Source organism: Lynx canadensis, chromosome A2 (genome assembly GCF_007474595.2).
Source record: "Lynx canadensis isolate LIC74 chromosome A2, mLynCan4.pri.v2, whole genome shotgun sequence".
Classification (NCBI taxonomy): domain Eukaryota; kingdom Metazoa; phylum Chordata; class Mammalia; order Carnivora; family Felidae; genus Lynx; species Lynx canadensis.
The window spans coordinates 130,304,314-130,324,495 of NC_044304.2; the positions used below are offsets into that span (position 1 = coordinate 130,304,314).

At 39.7% G+C, this 20,182-nt stretch overlaps 1 protein-coding gene across 7 annotated transcripts in view; it reads right to left on the reverse strand.

Moving 5' to 3' along the window:
• DOCK4 (dedicator of cytokinesis 4) overlaps positions 1 to 20,182 on the reverse strand; it is a 433,703-nt gene that overhangs the window by 126,173 nt on the left and 287,348 nt on the right. For all 7 annotated transcript variants that reach the window (XM_030308249.1, XM_030308247.1, XM_030308245.1 and 4 more), the window contains 7 exons: positions 16,462 to 16,618; positions 11,449 to 11,546; positions 11,257 to 11,340; positions 10,980 to 11,080; positions 8,355 to 8,436; positions 6,857 to 7,027; positions 2,018 to 2,210 (listed from right to left, as the gene is read on the reverse strand). In XM_030308249.1, the coding sequence (XP_030164109.1) occupies positions 2,018 to 2,210; positions 6,857 to 7,027; positions 8,355 to 8,436; positions 10,980 to 11,080; positions 11,257 to 11,340; positions 11,449 to 11,546; positions 16,462 to 16,618 (886 nt within the window). The remainder of the gene's footprint in view (positions 1 to 2,017; positions 2,211 to 6,856; positions 7,028 to 8,354; positions 8,437 to 10,979; positions 11,081 to 11,256; positions 11,341 to 11,448; positions 11,547 to 16,461; positions 16,619 to 20,182) is intronic.

The window sequence follows — 20,182 nt, forward strand, 5'->3', positions numbered from 1 at the left end:
ACTAGAAATACTTTCGAGGTTTCCCTACCATCAGTGTGGGGTCCCAGGTAATTTAAATAGAGTATAGTTTGTGTCTTGGGAAGTTCTCAGGTAAGCGTGCTATTTTTTTCCATGAAGACAGCCTTTTTCTCAAAGTGCATTGCCATTTATACGTGGTAAGTTTCTGTCTTCTCCAATGGTGAATCACTCAACATCAAGCCAAACTTCAACCCCCTGGGGCAGTGATGGAAATCTTTCCTCTTACTAGCATCCATGTGCTTCTAAGTATTCCACTGATCGGGAGTTGCTTTTGCTTCTCGAAGGTTGTTTCTCCATAATCATCTTCCATGGGGAGTGCCTCACATAACAAAAGAGGCAGGTTTCGTCTTCTCCTCTTCCCCCTCTGCATCACAGTGACAGTCACCAACCTCCCAACACTGGCTGTGAGCCTCTCTCCAAGGTCACCAGCACAGACCCTCCAAGGTCTACATTTCCTGGGTCTCCTGGGTCCTTCCACCCCCCACCCCAAGAAATAATCTCACCACCTCCCACAAAGACCCATATCTTTCCTCCTGGATCGAAACAACTTCTCTTTGTATTTTTTTAGTCCTGGTTTCTATACTGCCAACTAAGCATCAGTAATCAACACGGCACTGAGTCCACAGACAGAACACATCCCGGAGAGGCATGTAATGAACACAGTCCTCTCAAATAATGTCCTTCCGTTTGAGAACAATTTTCATTATCTGTATTGCCCTTTTGGTATCAGATTCTATTCGAACAAAGAATTATCTGGTCAGTGAGGGAGAAATGTGGCAGAAACTACCAATTCCTCTGAGATGGGATGAACTTTTCTTCATTTGGAAAAAGCATAATTGGTAGTCTAGTCATACCAGGTACCTGGTTTGGACCTCTACCCCTCCACTCCACCGCCCTGTTCCCAACCCCAGAGGAGACCCTGATCACTGCAGAAGAACCTCTATGGGTCTGAGGAATAAAGTTTGAAAAGCACTGCAAGAAATATCTTTTCTCCAGGATGAGATGTGTTTTCCTGGGGAGAAATGAGAAGGTTTGAATTTTCTTTTATTTACTTAAGTGTTATTTCTGGAGAAAAAAACAAAACACAAAACCAAAAACCAAAAACAAATAGTCTATCAATAGGAGAAAAAAATAAATTAACCATGATAAATTCATTCATAGTGGAATATCATCCCACAGTGTAAACAAGAATGAACTAGAGCTATATCTTGTAGCACGATAAAAAAAAAAAAGAGATTTATTAATGATTTACTCATCTGATACTATTTTATTCTTGCATGTTTAAAATGTTTTACAATAAAATATGTAATAAAAGTTTTATTATCTATATTTGAAACCCTATTTCAAAAATATTATACCCACATATGCATTCATGTGGAAAGATAACTCTCAATAGAATCAATTTTGAAAAGTTTATTTGCTGATAGTACAGAAACTTCTTAAACTTTAAAATGAGTTTGGTAATTTATTTCAGGAAAAACTAGAAGAAAAAAGGCAATGGGATTTAATAACAGATATGACAAAATCAATTTAGTAATTGGTCACGTGCTATTAGGATAAAATAAAAACTGATAATACATCAAAATTTTCACTCAGATTCAGAACACAAATTGAAGGGACAATTTTAAGAACAAAAGAGACAAAGAAGAATCCTATCAGGTCCCTGTAAGCATCCCCAAAATAAAATGTTAAATTTTGTTGAAGAAAAAAATGAAATCTCTTAGGCAAGAAAATAAGCATACCTGACGTCCCAACTAGTTTGTGATTAGAATCAGTAATTTAATCATTAGGGTTTTCATTCTTTCTAGAAATAAAGCTTTAATAGCCAGACTGTTCTATTTGGCTACTTAATACATTTATTCTACCATCCAAATACACAATGCTTTTGAGACAGTAATTGTGTTTCCTCTTTCTAATTGCTTCTGCTGACCTGTGACTACCGGAAGTAAGTGACAGCTTTCCAGAGACAAGGTTTCATTCAAGAGACTCACCACCCTACCTGGATTGGTATAAAGCTGGCTTTCCACGGTTTTGCCGATGCACTGCAGTTTCACGGCCTGCAGGGAGTCGTCCACGTGCACGATGGTAGGCAGGCTGCCCAGGGTGTCCTGCACCAAGTTGGCCACTTCTCTGACATCAAAGAGCTTCAACAGCTCTGAGTACACAGCTGGGAAGGAGCTCAGAAATACAGCCTTAAAAGGAAGAAATTTATATCAACTCCAAGATACACCCTGAGAAATTTGCTGTAAAATGTCATTGAGTTTAAGACTATGACAAATAATTTTGAATGCTAAAAAAATGAATGTAAAATGTATCTGGTACCTAAGCTAAACGACTGAAATTAAAAAAAAAAAAAAGTGTGGCAAAATAGAACAATGTTTTAAAATGTGCAAGGGTGCCATATAATAAAAGTGAGAAACTGTGGAAAATCACTGACATTAGCAAAATGATTGGCAAAAAATCCCACAGAATCAGCAAAATGCAGGACGATCAAATGGAAAGAATGCTCCACCAAGACCTGGAATGCAGTAACTTCTATTTCATTTCTCTTTTGAGAAGCTTTCTGAAGTGCTCATATAAATCTCATTTACCTTGAAGAAACCAAACACGTGGACTCCCCAAAGGAATGAAGTTACGGTTAAAGAAAAAAAAAACAAGACAGGGAATCAGAAGATCCAGATTATATGTACTACTGGCTTTGTCTCTAATCAACTCTATGACCTTGGTCAAGTCATTTTAGCCCCTTGGGTTTTAGTTTATCACCTGTAAAATGAAAAGATCATTATAACAAACCTTTAGGTTGCTTTCAGATTTACTGTAACCCCAGAACTGCGTACTAAGAACAATATTCTTTATATAAGTAAAGAAACTGGATAATCATTTTTTAAGGAAAAAAAAGATGCTAATATCAAATCCTAAGGGGCACAAATTGGACTAGGATTGTACATCAAAACAAGCCGAGTCTTTTAAATTCCACAAAAGGAGGGCAATGGAAGGAAGAGTCGACCAGCCTTAAGTCTACCAAGTAGGGGAAGAAGGCACATGTTTCTAATATGCTGATACTCAAGAGCTAGCTGGCTTACCAATGAGATCTGACACCAAAAGAAAGTAGGTCGAGTCTACATGGGCTGATGATTCAAACACAGACTCAAATTCAAATTCGTGTGTTTTGGAATTTATCTATACAGCAGCAGCAAAAATATCTAGAACAGCCAAGACCTGTTTCTGATGCCAGAACCATCAAAATGCTTCAGGTGCTACAATCAACAGCTATGTTCTCCTCGACTCTTAAACATGATAGGTTTATTTGAATACATTTAAAATTAATGACTTGGTATTCTCTGTTAAAGACTGTATTTATATAACCTTCATTTCACTCTGCAGAGAGCTGAGTCATACAGATGAAGTTAAAAAAATAAGATACAATAAAATGAGCCCAGCTTTCTCATAACTGAAAAGTCAACTACATCGATTTTCCTCAGGAATCTTTTCATTTACCCATTAATTCTTCATATCTAGCTCTTTACTTCAAAAAAGTATTTGAATGTGTGCACAGTGAAGATACATGTATTAAAAAAGGATAAAGGAACAAGAACCTGTGATAAGGGCATAAAGACAGTTGTACCAAGATATGTAAGCTAAGGATTTTTTAGTGCAAATAAAAAGAAAAGCATAATTTTCTTTTGACCTTCCTGAGAGCCAAGACAAATAGAGAAAGACAATTATTAGGAATTTAGGGCAGAGTCTTGGGTCTCAACTCCTTCTGACATTCTTCTTCTCATGGGGTTCTCGTGGAGGCATCTGTCTGTGGAAGGAGAAACCAAGAGCCACAGCTCCAAGAGCTGAGTGAGTGGGCAATCCTGTTGGGGCAGGGCTCCCAAAGACAGAGCCATTAGTGAGCTGGGCTTAGGCCAGGATAACTAAATGATCATCCCGGTGGAACCAGGATGGCCAGGCCTGTGGGGCATTGTAAACTGATCTAGCAGAAAGGTTTTCTGGGATGGCTGTTCTGCCTTCAGAAGACAGAAATGGCCCTGAGTTGTAGCCCACAGGCAAAACTGCAAAATAGAAACTGAGTTTTGTCTTTAAGACAGCCTAAGAGTAAAATTCAAACCATTGGATATCCTTGGCTCTGGACAGGATAGGCAGAATTTGAAGATGACTCCTAAGACCTTTGTCTCCTGGTGTTGTTCCCATGACTATGTTGTTACATGGCAAAAGGAATTGTGCAGCTATAATGAAGGTTACTAATGAGTTGATCTTAAAATATGGAGATTATCCATATGGGCCTGACCTAATCACATGAGCACCTAATTTTTTTTTTAATGTTTATTTTTTTTGAGAGAGAGAGAGGGAGAGAGAGAGTGAACGAAAGCACGTGAGCAGGGGAGGAGCAGAGAGAGAGGGAGACACAGAATGCTAAGTAGGCTCCAGGTTCTGAGCTGTCAGCACAGCGCCTGATGTGGAACTCAAACCCACGAACCACGAGATCATGACCCAAGCCAAAGTCGGATGATTAACAACTGAGCCACCCAGGCATCCCTACACATGAGCATTTAAAGCATAAGTTTTCTCTAGCTCATGGTAGGAGAACTCAGAGAGATTGGAAGCATGAGAAGGATATGACTTTTCGTTGCTGGCTTTGAGAATGGTATTTGAAGAATACCAAGGAATGTGTATGGTCTCTAGAAGCTGAGAGAACCCGTTCCATCCCCAACCCCTTGCTGATAGCCAGAAAGCAAATGGGAATCTCAGTCTTAGAAACACCAGGAAACTGATTCCTGCCAAAGGCCTGGAAGATTTGGAAAGGGAATTCCTCCCCAGAGTCTCCAAAGAAGCCACCAAGGCCAATGCCTTGATACTGGCTGTAGGAGACCCCAAGCAAAAATTCCAACCAAACTTCTGATCTATAGGACTGTGAGCTAATAATTGGATGTTACTTAAAGCCATGAAGCCCATGGTTATTTGTTATGCAGCAATGTAAATGTCACACACTGGGTTAGATCAATAACACCTTCCTTCATAGAAGGGAGAGCTAAGAAGGTGTGGGGTCAAAAGGAAACCTACAGTGGGAAAAAGTGTACAGTATTCCTCTTTCTCCCAAAACACAGAGGACAAAAGTCCACTTTGCTTAAAAAAACAAAAACAAAAACAAAAAAAACTAACCACTTCGTCATTTTATATGAATTCCCTTAGCATCAAAGTGAAATTATCACATCAAAATTTACAAGTATAGGATTGTACACAAAATAATAGAATGACTTCAGTAGTTTATTAAGATATTCAGAAACTTTACATACATTTTATATATTGTGTCAATAAAAAACTAAGGGCAAAAAAAAAAGAGAAAAATCAAACATGGTTCTTTGGAGGTACTAAAGTTGTTTCACTGTCTTGATTGGGGATTAGAGAATCAAGAGCAGTGCAAATCAGTATGTTAAACATAAAAGGAAACCCACTCTTCACCGTGCTGCTCCACAGTGGCCCACGTCTTGGGGTGACTACCAGGATGCAGCGGAAACATAACTAAGGAAAAAGATTTCTCTAACTTTAGAGAAGGAATAAACCTCTTGAGTCCCTAGGAAGGCATTGCACTGAGAAACTGTGACTTAAGATTAATCTTAAAAGTAAGAGAATATTTTTTCAGATGTGAATCAGCTAAGTTTTGTCCCTGAAACCGGTAAAGGTTTAAGGCAGATAGTCTCAAATACAACAGCTTTTATAAAAGTAGTGAGCTTTTAAGAACTTTGATCTAAACGAATACACGATTGGCTTGTTGGATTATCCTTTCAAATATCAACTGCTGAAAAGAGGGTTTGGCGAGCGGGCAACTGGACTTTGAGGGATGTGGCAAGTTCCTCAAGCACAGTGATTGTACCATTGGCACCAGAGGCCAAAATGTCATTAAAAGAGGCTGAATTGTACCCTTGCCCAGATGTAAGATCAGTCCATTTGTGCAAAGAAGAGATTAACAAGAATAGTCTCCCAAAAGTCAGAAAAAGCACAGTACTATTACTGGGGGGTTGGTACATTTCTGGTGTTTTGCCATTAAATGTAAAGCTTTCCAAATGTCAAATGGCACCAACTTATAAGAATACTCAGATGGATCTAGTTTTGTCTTCTATCTTCCACTTTATGTCCCAATACTCAGTGATTATAAATTTTTAGTCTCCAGGGGATGGCAGCAAAGAGGCTGCTTCTCCATCTGACAAGTTTTTACTCAAGTCACTAGAAACTAAAAATGTACAAGAAGGACTAAGAAAATGTAGAGTAAGATACTGAGAATGATCGCTGAGAACACATTCAAGGCCACGCTATTTGGAAAATGGATAAATCCTGTTCTGAAACAAAACACGTAGAGCTACTCCAGGTAATAGCATTAGGCAACCGCCCCTCAGCACTGGTCATATAAGATCAGTCCCCGGACGATTAGGGTCAAGTTAAATAAAACCAAGCAACATGCAGTTTAGCCAAGTGCGATATAATGAGTCTCAAGTTGCCAGATTAAAATGCAGTGCAAGGCTTGGCGTAAACAACAGAACCAGATCGGCTCCAGTGAACTTCCTTCCCCAAGGCCGATGGTGACATCGTGTCTACTCAGAACTGAACCCAGCCTGCTGTAGACCAACAGCCGCCCCATGAAGAGAGAGTAGGCGGAGGAAAGCCAGCCTAACTTCTGCTCTGCGGGTTCGCGGGAGCTAGGGGACTCTTTAAAAGTCTGCAAAATTGCTGACGCTACAAATAGGAACTGGAGCTATGGATTCACTTACACTGCTATGTAAAAACAAATAAACTGGACTCATTTCTGTTTTATTCAGCAGAGATGGAAAAAAATTACCTGTGATTGAGATAATGCTCCTGACCCTTTGCTCTCTTGAGAAAGAAAGAAACGGACCGACATAAGAAGCTCCTGAATGCAGCAGCGAAATTCCTCTTCGTTTTGTCCACCGGTGGCAAGGGAAAACAGCCTTCGAGATTGAACTATGTACTTAAAAATATATTCTTGTGCCTTCAAACGAAATTTTGTAAAAGTTAGTTTCAAAGGAAACCAAGAGTATTTAACAATGACACGGCATAAAAACCAGGGGACATCATTAGATTTTTGAATTATTGATTTAAAAACACTTAAGACCCCCTGAGATTTTTGAACAGTATTTACTTGTAGAAGAAGAGCCTTTTTTTTTGCTGACGCTAATGAGAGAAAATGTATAGATAATTTAAAAATTCTATGTCATTCTCAAGAGGTATGAACCTTAAATGCTTTTGATCCTCAGATAGTTTATTAATTTAGTTAACAGAGAGATGCTGGTCTATTTCGGAAAATTTATTGTGCTTTGCTGGCAGGTACTCTTGCCACTTGGTGTCTTACCTTCAATCACACCAAGGTGATTAATTTATAATTAGTAAAATACTTGCTTTTAAAAATGTATACCTGTCTACTTTTTTTTCTGCTGCATCAAATAGAGTGGTACTCAGCAAACAGGAAATCGGAGGATTCTCAGAGCAGCTATTGAACAATCCCTTTAAGAATGTGTATTCTTGGGGCGCCTTGGTGGCTCAGTTGGTTGAGCACCCAACTTCAGCTGAGGTCATGATCTCATTGTTTGTGGGTTCGAGCCCCACACTGGGCTCTGTGTTAAGAGCTCAGAGCCTGGAACCTGCTTAGGATTCTGTGTCTCCTTCTCTCTCTGCCCCTCTCCTGCTTGTGCTGTGTCTTTCTCTCTTTCTCACAAATAAACATTAACAAAAATTATGAAAAAAAAAAAAGATCTGTAGTCTTTATGAACATGTTTGCAAGTAAAGTATTAGCATCTCCGTTTACAACTGAGCACAAACGCCCAGAGATGTGGGCAGCATTAAACCATGAGACCCAGTAAAACCTCAGGTTTCCTCACTGTGATCCCTGCTAAGCTACCGTATTCTATCTCAAAATTTAAGACAAAGGGTTCACAAATGGCCTCTGCCAGGGTGCAGGAACTTCAAGCTTAATTGCTAATCTGTGGTCTTCTTTCATAAAACCTCGCTCCTGCCACTCCTAGACTTCACTCCAAGTATCCTGGAGCTCAGAATTCAATCCCAGGCAGGATCCAGTGGGCGAGCCTGGCAAAGTTTCTTTCAAATTTCATCAGCTCTGGAGGAGCATAAACCGATTAAGATCCTTGAATTGGAATGCTGGTAATATATCATCACCAATTACTGTCTGTGTAGAAGAACTGAAATGCTGGCAATACTTCATCATCAATTACTGTCTGTGTAGAAGAAACCAATTAGTTGAGGCATCATGGTGCAACAGCCCTGGTAGACTACATTATCTGTTATTGACACCACGTCATTACCTTCAACACCTCCTGGATGTGCTCTTGCCGTTCTGCTTCTGTTATCCTGTCCACATACCACTTGAGAACTTTGATGAGATCTCTAAAATACAGGGAGAAATACACAGAAGGTAGAATTGGTCTAGCTCTCAGTTAAAAGCCAAGAAATCAAACATTTTTATCATAAGGAGGATTCTTTTCCCTTCACTTCTCATATTTTTCTGTTGAAATGCTTAATAGGCATCTGTACATCAACATCACTACCCCTTTTTGAAACTTAAGAGAGAAACACTTCCTCCCATTGAGATTCCCTCAATACGGACATATCCCATTGGCCCTGCTGTTTCCGGCAAAGCTTCCCAACGGGTAAACACAAGTATCAGAGAAAAGGTCTCTGGCCAAGAAAGTGCGTTGAAGTAGGCTGTCATGGTCAACCTTGAACAAGTGTTAACTGGGATTTCTTCCCCCATGACCTGTGACCATGTGAACAGCTGGATGAAGTATTCAGTTGGAGGCTAAAGGGAGTGTGGCAAGGGGCACCTGGGTGGCTCACTCGGTTTAATGTCCAACTTCAGCTCAGGTCATGATCTAATGGTTCGTGGATTCGAACCCTGCGTTGGGCTCTGTGCTGACAGCTCTGTGCTGCCCCTCCCCCACTCACTCACACATGCGCATGCGCTCTCTCTCTCTCTCTCTCTCTCTCTCTCTCTCTCTCAAATAAACATTTAAAAAAAGGGGGGGGGGTGTGGCAAAGGATAAGGGAACATCTCCCTACTCCGAATCACATTCCCATGGGTTTACAAAGCCAATTCTCTGACCTCTGGGAAGAACAAAACTTCCCATCCCAGTATGCCTTTGTTTTTTTTTTGTTTTTTTTTTTTTAAATTTTTTTTTTAACGTTTATTTATTTTTGAGACAGAGAGAGACAGAGCATGAACAGGGGAGGGTCAGAGAGAGGGAGACACAGAATCTGAAACAGGCTCCAGGCTCCGAGCTGTCAGCACAGCCCGACGCGGGGCTCGAACTCACGGACCGCGAGATCGTGACCTGGCTGAAGTCGGACGCTTAACCGACTGAGCCACCCAGGCGCCCCCCAGTATGCCTTTGTAAGAGAATTTCAAAAAAGGCCAAGTTTTCTTTTCTTTTTCTTAAGGAACAAAAATTGAATTAAAAAAAAAAAAGCCAATTTTCAAGATTGCAGGTTTGCTACCTTTAACTCTGCTCAGTTCTTGGTTTCTGGAAAACAGAGCAAGCTTTTAAAAATGCTCCTCTTTTCTCTCACTCAGGGAAGAATACATGGATGGGCCACCAGGCAGGTGCTACCAGGAATGTTCTTTTGAAGATAACATATCAGTGAGTTTCTGACCATCCACAGCCCAAGAAGACTGCATAGGCAACATCTGTCTTCTTAGGAATGACTATCCTGCTCTCCTGGCCAACATCCAGTGTTAGAAATTACACCCTTCCTCTCTAGCTTCCAATGCTAATTTCAGTTGCAAGTGGCAAGTGCCCTCATATTAGGGCCCCACATGTTAGGCCAAGTGGCAGAGCCAGGCCGATGTTTCCAACTATCCCTGATATTTCATTCACCGTCTCTAAAAATCCTGTTGACAGAGGGTCAAGTCTTCAATAAAAACTCCCTTCATTTAAAAGCTGGAGGTATAAATCTTCACGTGCCTTTTAGGGAGTACCCAAGGTAAGAGGATCGAATGCTTATTTGATTACTTATTATCTTTTATCTATCACATGATGGGGGGAAAAGGGCAAAAACATGATTCAGTGTTTTTTAACACACAGCTGGGAATACATGATTATGCATGTGCACAGCCATAGGTGCTTAAGGTACAATAAGGTAAAAACGTGGGCAGAATAGCAATGACAGTATTAGAATGGGGAGAAAGAACTTTGGGGAACATTCCAGGGCTGTGCATAAGCAGGGCCAAAGGCCGGGAAGATGTTATACATAGCACAGAAAGAAGCTGTTGCCTTCTGGCAATTATCAGCTAGGCTGCATGGAGGCAGGTACGAGCTATGGCTTGTCATTACTCGTTCACTTTAGCCTTGCTTGCATAATTTGAGCTGATAGGAAAGGAAGAGCAGTTAAAACGGCAGCTGATATCAGAGGGTAGAGTCCATGGCTGCACTGCTTGTGGCCAGGAACCAGGTCTTCACATTAATCAGCATGCATTAGGCATGCAGTAGGCACTCAGTAAATATTAACAAACGAATGAGTGAATGAATGAATGAGTTTAAAAAGATATGATAGCAAATGCTGCTTTCCCTTCACATCTCTTTCTTAAAGACTTCCAGAATCAGCCAGGCATGTGGTGATTAAATGGGCTTGAGCTGAAATAACCACATATTTTGGACCACAGAGTATCAAGTGAAATAGAGACATGAAGAAAAAAACTTTATATTTTAGGTTTTAGGAAGAGAATTCAGAAAGTTTTTTTTCTTTTAATCAAAATAAGTTGCAGCCATTAAAAAAAGATGTGTGAGAAAGGAAGATATTGACTCAAGAGACACTTCAGTTGTTGTGCTTTATTTCTTCTAACCCTTCTTCTTAAATTTTCTTATCCTAATGGTTCTGCCTAGCAAAGCTCAGAAGAAACTGCTTCTAAACCAATTACAAGATAAAGGCCTTACCTGTATGCAAGTGCCCCAGCAAAGTGACTCTCAATATAAGTGTCCATTACAGGTTTAAAATGATGAAATTTGCTATCTTGCAGCAAATTTATTATGTGAACCTAAAAAAGAAAATTGAGCTTTGTAAAACTTAATGCAAATCAAGACATATATACATTTTTTGGTTCTTTTTAAGTGACTCGTGCACTATTGAATGAGTATTTCAAAAACAGCCTTATGAAAGTCAAGAATGAGAGACAAAATTGTTAAGCTATGATTAAAGTGAATTTAAACTCACCAAAGAATCAAACACTTTAGACCCGTATTTTTGGGAATTTTCATCTAAAATTCCAAATAAGGTATCCAGTGTATCTTGCAGAAACTGTTAGATAAAGAAGTAAATTGATAAATAAAAAATCATCTGTCCTTACCCTCCAAACAGTCCCTATTTCATGAATTTCCAAGAGAGGGACAACACAATAACATATACCTTTACTATCTCTGAGCCATCGATTTCTTTCAATTTAGAGAGACAGCCTGTGATCTTGTCAGGGTGAGTTCTCCATTTCAAGAGATCAAGCATATCACCTTTCCAAACAGAAAATGAAGGTTAGCTGCTTTGGTAGAGAACAGTCCCTCAAATGAACATTTTCCACCGGCAGAGCTAGATTCTTCAACACGTTGCCTACCCCTCTTGGTCACCCAAGCTTCAGGTTCCCCCCTAGACCCTGACTAGCTAAGATGGCATTCACTACAGCATATTCTAATTATTTATCCCTTCTCAATGGCTCTTGACTTACAAACTCCTACTCTACCTTCAGTTCCCAGATCAGCTGTTGCTTCATCTAAGAAGTCTTTCCTGAAACTTCTAGACTGAGCTAACTGTCCCTCACCTCAGAGTGGCACTGACCTCACTATTACAATTGTTTATTTGTCTTTACCCCTACTAGATTGTAAACTCTAAGAAAAAAAATGTTGAGTTTGGTCCTATGGTATCCCAGCACCCAGTATAGAGCAGGTACACAGCAGGCAGTAGATAAATATTTGTTGAATCATTTCCTGCCTCTTCCCATTAAAATGGGAATTTCTTGAGGGTCAGGAATCTGCTTTCCTCATATTTGTGCCCCCCACAGCACTCTCCCTAGCAACCAATTCTACCTGGCAATAAAGGTCTTCTTTGACAAATGTGACCCAGATCTGGCAGGACTAGAAGGTCCCTTGCACAATGATGAAAGGTCTAGTCAACTGTCGGATCATCTAATGAGCCCATGGACCTGAGAGGGCCAGTTCCTGGATTCCATGGTCATCTTCTATCTGGAAGGACCCAGCTCTTCAATTTCCGCCCCTTCCTAAACCGACAACATATTGGCCCGAGTCTAGCAGGGTCCTCTGAGAACCTCTTTACCTGGTGAGGGTAAAAATTCTTCCCCCAGCTTTCCTGGGCAGAAGTTAGAAAGGTTCCTGAACATGGTATCCAGCTTCACTAGTCCCCAGAGGGAGCAAGGAGACAGTCGTGTCTGGAGTCCAATGAGAGCAGTAAGAACTAACAAGGCTTGTGTATGCAGGAAGCCCAAAAAGCAGAGGAACCTGGCAGGGCTGGCTTCCCAGGGCTCAGTGGGGCTGCAAGACTAGGACAGCCAAGGAAGCAGCTAAGAGGGATTTTCCAGGCTTAACAGTGAGAAATCCAGTTGAAAGCATTCGTTTCAAGAGAAACCCAAATGGGACTTGCTGAGAGACAAAAAAGACCAACATGGAAACAAAAACCAAAAGGATACACACACACACACACACACACACACACACAGGAAACCAAGGAAGAAGCAGTTGTGATGAAAAAGAAAATGTGATGTAGTAAAAAGAGATGAGAAAAAGTGTATGAATCTTAAGAGGAAAGAGATACAACTTTCACCAAAGCTAGAGTCAAGAGAAAAAGTTCACAAAGGACTTAATAGTGAGAAATTTAGTACTAAAAGGAAATGTTTATCTACAACAAACAGGGGGTGGTTTAGAATTAAAAATGAGGGAATTTTAAAAATAATGACTTTGAAAAAGATATTTATGATATTTTGAAAATGTTCAATATTCATGTCCAACTCAGACATCCTGGAGGTATGGCTGGTGCCTTTTAAAAAATGATTGGTTATATATAGAATAGTAGATAGTCCAATAGAGTGAGACCTGCCAGAGCAGACGTAGCAGGTGCATTCTTCTCCCATCTATTGGTTGCCTCCCTCCCATTTACTTCCTACTTCCTGCATCTAACTTCAGGATACCTCCCTTCCCGGGCACCTTCTCTTACAGTTCCCCAGTGCATTTTCCCTGCACCTCACTCCTCACTTCCAACTCAACCTCCATTCCACCTCTTACTCCGTCCAGCTCCCTGCTCTCTTGCCTGCCGCTCGGAGCTAGGCTGTTGCAGGGGTGCCCAGGGCATGGTCCAGTGTTGAGGAATGGAGTGTGTGCAGAGGAAGAAGGTGGCTCTGCAGGCCAGAAAGAGGCATCCCCAGAGGCAGCTGTGAGATATCAGGAACAGCACTGCCATCAGCAGAGGTGGAGAACAGATGACAGTTCCAGACAATCAGATCGGGATGGGGCTATTCACCTGTCCTACAAGAAATCTGATGACTCTCTAGTCTGCTCATAATGGAAGAAAAGGGGGAATAAAGCAGTAGGTTCATCTGGATGTAATTAATCGTGTGTACAAACCGCTCAGAATTAAGTCAAAATTGTTATCTCTTAGGGTCTCTATTTTAGCTATCTGAAGAATCGTTAGTTGCAAATCAGGAACTATGACCTACTACTGAAAATGTGTATTTTAAACGTTCTATTCAAAAAGCACTTAAGAGTATGCTGTATGCCTAGTCTACCAAGAGCTAGAAAACAGGTGGATGACATAATCCCTATTTTTTTTTTTTTTTAAATCACACTCTCAGGAAGAGAGTGAATGAACTACCCACTATTTGAGGGAGAAGGAGATTTGGGGAAGTCAGCAACCGTACAGCTGTTAGGCTAAATTTAAGCACTGTTTTTTATTTTTAGCCTTTTTTTTTAAGTTGTGTTTAACAGCCCAAGGAAGATAACAAAGAAGTACAATAATTTCTTCCCTGACCCCTACTCTCAAGAATCTTAAAATGTCTGCTTGATCTGGCAGTCACAGACTTGCGACAGGGCGCTCCCAGCCTTGGTAGGCTGCCCGCGAACACCACTGGACTACAGAGCATGTGCAGAAAGGCACACCTCAGGGATCCTGGAATGCAAAGCTGCTATAGGAGACTGTTGCTAGAGACCGTATCACTTGCTAAATACCCAATTGTACTGGAAATGGATTTGTATGTTTTCCAATTTGAGTAAAATGAATACAAAGCAATTTAATTCCAATTTGGAACTGGATGACTTCCACACAGAAATATGTGCCTAGCATGTAAATTTCAGAAAGATCAACTAATTTCCTTCCTCCTTCCCATCTATTTGAAATACAGTATTTATTTCCCGGTTCATTCTGAGCTCTGTTACATTCACAAGGGTAATCAAAGTCAAACCAACAATTAAGTACTTATTAGTGTCCAAAAATGAGCCAAGCATTATCTTCCATATAATGAAATGTTTAATATAATGATTTGGTGAATGGCTTTATTTATCCATATCTACCTGAAAATGTTGTCTGCTTTTACAAAGTAGCAACTTCTAATTTTTAGGATTTGGTTCTGTCTTATGTCCACAATTCTGTCTAACATCCTAAACTGGAGAACAACAACAAATTAAGTCTGCAGGGCCAAATATTTTGACAGCAGATAAGCTATTGTTAGGATTATCTATGTGGTTGGCCGAATAATGGCCCCAGAGATGTCAATGTTATAATAGCTGGTACCTATGAATATGTTCATCTTATACAACAAGAGAGATTTCACAGATGTGATTAAGTTAAAGGTCATAAAATAGGGGGTTATCCTGGAATATCTAGTGGGCCCAATGTAATCACAAGGATCCTTAACAGAGGGAAGATGGTCAGAGTCAGAAAGATATAAAGATGCTATGCTGCTTGTTGTGAAGGAGAGGCCACGAGTCAAGGAATACAGGTGGCCCCTAGAAGCTAAAAAAGGTGAGCAAAAGGATTCTCCCCTAGAGCTTCCAGAAGTGTGGTTCTGCTGACACCATGATTTTAGTCCAATGAAAAGGATTTCACGTTTGTGACCTTCAGAATTGCTCAATGATACATTTTTGTTGTTGTAAGCCAACAAATTTACAGTAATTGTTACAAGAACAAAAGATAACTAATACAACCTGAAATTACTCCACCAGAGGCAATCAGTTAAATGTGAACCCGGGCTGTAAAACACACACACAACTAATCCACATAGGATAAATAAAATCTCTATCTAAGTGAGTCAAAGCAGGTTGATTTTCTTATCTTCATAATCTCTAGACTGGCACCCTAAAAATCAACTGAGTTTTGGTGAAAGCTTTATGAACATTACAGAGTTATGTCTGTGAAGTTTTTATTTAATTAAAATAACCAATCCCTGAATATGGATAACATCTTGACATTTCTTAACTCTCTTCAACCAAATTTACTGAAAATACGCAGTTGTTTTTTTAAAAACATTTCTCCAAAAATATTTTTGGAAGAGGAGGAACAAAAACCAATACAAATGTGAAAGAATCATTTGCCAAAGTCCTAAATAAATATAGCAGCACTGCAAGAGAAGTTGAGAAGTCTCTTAAAAGAAGCCAACATCATAGTGCTACATTTTGCTGCTTTTCTGAGGCCATGCTCTAAGAGAAGAAATACACTTGCTACTACACATGCTGTTCTATGATACAGAAGAAAGAACTAGGAGAACTTACAAATGTTTAGGCACAGTAACATTTTATGAGATTCAATACCTGATTATGAAGTAATTCTCCTCATCATAATGAATCTGACTTATTAATACGGCATTCAGGATGCCAGCCAGAAGCCTTACACAGCAAACATGCAGAACTCAGAAATGTTTCATTTCCTTCCTTCATTGCAGATGATGTTTTCACGACAATTTTCCAAGGAGAAGAGCTTGTTTTATTAATCATAACTTGCTAAACAATCACTGACATAAAAAGTATTTTAGAATAGAAAAGCAATATCCATCTAATTAAACAAAAAACAGCCTTTATTCCAAAGCCTGCAATTAGCCTTGTTTATGGAACTATAAAACAAGCGAGATTAAGGTAGTGGTAGTCTTTGTCTCTGTTTCTTTCTTCTTTTTTAAAAGCAGCTGGGTTTTGAAGGGTTGTACACTTGGGTTTAGATGCTGGGATAATTTTGAGGTTCTTAAATTACATGCATTTAACAGACCATTGGGTCACAAATGTTTCCATTTTACTGGAAATCACCAACAGAAGGACTGACAATTTTTCTAGTGCCAAGTTCTTAAATATAACATTGGTGTTTATTAAATATGCCTACCAAAAATCACATGAGTACTTAAGTACAAGGGCTTTCAAATAAAACAGTGTTATACGTTACCATTCTGTGTGAGTTTTGTGGAACAGAGAAAAGATGTTATCCAAAAAGACTCCTTTGTGGCCTTCATGGCTTGATGATTATTTCCAAGGAGGATGCCCTTGGAAAAGGGAAGTTTGAGGTAGCGGGTAGTATCCTGAAGATTTGTGTTTTCTTCACACTGTTAAAAATATTAAGAACAAAATAAAAAAAAGGAAGGGTAAGAGACCTCATGAAAATTATTAAGCATAATTTTCATTTCTACTGTTGATAAACTGGGAAACGTTCCAAACAGCATCACAAATAGAATTTGGCTCTTAAGTAAAATACAACAAAAACGTAGAGAGGGAATTAAGCACGGATTGTGGGCTTAGACTGATTTGGGTTCAAATCCCAGTTCCGTTACTTCTCACAGGAGTAATTCTAACACATTATGTTACCATGCAAGATTGCCACTTTTATCTCTAAAACCTTGGTGTATTGTCCTAGGAATTAGGTTCCATAAAGCCTTTCACACAGTGCCTGATACAGAGGAAGTGCTCAAGAAATCATATTTGTAGTGACCACAGGATTTTAAAACATTCCAACATGTCATGTGAGGCTATTATACAGCTTCTTACTTTGAAAACTGGCAATTTAAAAGAAACTTTTTCTGGGTAATCTAACAGTCCCACCATGTGACAGAAATCTCTACAGAAAATGTGAGCTAACAAGTGTAAATAGAATTATGGATTTAGAAAATATAGTTTCATATCCCTAATGCAATTTTTTTTTATTTTTTAATTTTAGAATGAGAGAGAGAAAGAGAGAGAGAGAACTTGAGCAGGGGAGATGGCAGAGGGAGAAAGAGAGAGAATCTTAAGCAAGCTCCAGACTCAGCACAGAGCCCAACATGGGGCTTGATCCCATGACTCTAGGATCATGACCTGAGCCAAAATCAAGAGTCAGGAGTTCAACCAACTGACCCACCCAGGTGCCCCCTAATGCAATTCTTTCTTTAGTCAAGGGCTGTCACTTAATGTTTAAATCATCAGGAAAATTGTTGGATAAAGAATTGGTCACTTGGGGTGCTAACTCTTGATTACATGAGTTTGAGGGGGTTATGAGTCATGAGTTTGAGCCCCACGTTGGGTGTAAAGCTTCCTTGTAAAAAAAAAAAAAAAAGGAATTGGATATTAATATGATGGCCATGTAGCAACACAAAGACTACTTCTCAGTGGCAAGAGGACAAATACAACCACACACACGTGGGGGGATGAGGTTGTCATTATACCACTGCAGGACAGTACAATGGAACGTATCATAATCTACAGTGTATTTTTACTACAGATGTTGAACTTGAATCTACCACAACTACAGATTCCACTTCATAGTAAATATAAGGAACAGAATAACATGTTGAACAATACTATAGGGCAGCAACTAGAAGGCAGCAACTTCTGCAGGATGTCTGGCTTTGTCTCTTCAAGTCTGATGTCATAAAAATAGGGATTGTTCTAGACTAACACATAAGCCAAGTGCAACATATGGTCCCAGAATTGGACCAGTGTGCTGAAAAGGATTTTTTTTTTCAGTTTAGACATTGACTTAAGCTCCAGATCAGATAAAAAAATCAGTGATTGCAAAACCATTAACTGAAAAAGTAGATTACAAAGTATAAATATTATGAAGCAACTAAGATATCCTTCAGTAGGTGAATGGACAAACTGTGGTACACCCAGACAATGGGATATTATTCAGTGCTAAATAGAAATTAGCTATCAATCCATGGAAAGACATGGAGGAACCTTAAAAGCACATTACCAAGTGAAAGAAGTCAATCTGAGAAGGTTACATGCTGTATGATTCCAAATATATGACATTCTGGAAAAGGCACAACTATGCAGACAGTCAAAAGATCAGTGGTTTCCAGAGGCTGCTGGAGCAGGGATGAGTAGGCAGAGCACAGAGGAGTTTTAGGGTAGTATGATATTATTATATTTTTAATTTAATTATTTTTATTTTCATTTTTTATTTGAGAGACAGAATCATAAGCAGACTCCATGTTCAGCATGGAGTCCAACGTGAGGCTTGATCCCACAACCCTGGGATCATGACCTAAGCCAAAATCAATAGTAGGACACACAACTGACTGAGCCACCCAGGCACACCTGGGCAGTATCATATTACAATGGCCATATGGCATTATTTCTTTATCAAACCTACAGAATGTACTCTACCAAGGGTGAATCTTCAGGTAAACTACGGAGTTGGGGTATTTATGATATGTCAAAGTAGGTTCATCCTTGGTAAAAATGTGCTGTTCTGGTGAGTGACTTTGATAATGGGAGAGGTTATTCATGTGTAAATAAGAAATTTACATCCTCCTCTCCATTTTATTATAAATGTAAAATTGCCCTATAATGTCATTTAGGTATAAAAATTCATGCAGAAAAATATCTAGAAGGATACACACTAGAGGACTAATAGTTAACATCATCCAGGTAACGAGAGTATAATGTTTATATTTTATTTTGAGTTATCTCTATACTTCTTTGTAATGATGAAAGTGATTTTTGATTACAAATCTGAAAAAAATATTTGAACAGATATAGAACTGGCATAACTTAGGTTATTCTGAGTATAAACTTTAAAACTCATATGAGTTTTATTCCTTAAAATTTCTTTAAACATCTTCAAGGCTAGTGTCCTGGTCACAGGAAGGAGGTTAAGCACAAAATCCTTCAGTATTCTAGAATACTGTGTGTGGTTCATAAAATATTTCTAAATTTTAAAATAATAAATCTTTAAGAAAGACCTAACAAGTTCAGAGAAACAGAATCAGATTACAAGATGTTCTTACTAGCAAACCTGCCCAGTAACAGGAGTACCTATAAACACAATAAACAACCTCTATAATACCCTTCCAACGTTATAACTCCAAATGCTTTCTTTTATTACTGTGAGATATTTCATAGAGACAGCAGAGCGCATGAAACACACATACACAGTTTAGAGAATCATAACAAAGTGAACACTTCAAATGTCTTCAGAAAAAGTGCTTAGGCAAAATAATGTTCTGGAAGCCTAGAATGCCATCCCCTCCCGTCTTATTCTTGGTGTCAGGGCTTGGAACACAGCAAGTCATAGCATGAGTCACAGCGCATCCCACTGCCCCTATTTCCTGCCTGGGTCTGGTCTGGTCTGTGGGGTCAGGAACATGCTCTGGTCTGCCATCCTTGGCCTGACTTGTGCTCCATCTGTCTAACCACCACTTCCTACTGTGACTAAAGTCTCGTACAAACTCAGCGGACATACTGTCCAGCTATTTCTAGGCCTCCCCCTCAGGAGCTAGAGCCGGCCCTAGTCTGCCAAGCTCCATCTGTTCACAGGAATTCTGCCCCTATAAAGCTCTTATCCCCCCACCCATCGAATGATTGCCTAGCTTGTGAACACTTCTGGCACCATCTTAGAATTCCTGCTTGATGCGCTCATCTAGCTCCGCCGGTAGTCATGGACGACCACTTCTGTGATTGATGATACAATGACTGTGTCATGTGCTTAGGGAGCACTGTGAATACAAGATTTGACTGCCTTCTCCTGGGCCAATCATTGTGGCTGGATCAGTGTCGCTAGCCCTGGTTCACTTCACTTCTCCCCAGCACTGGGGGGTCAAGACCTCAGCAGGTGTGTCTGAGGTGTGACACCTGACAGTTTTTATAGCTAAACTCCATCACGCTCAGTCAAGTACAAATACAAGAATTAA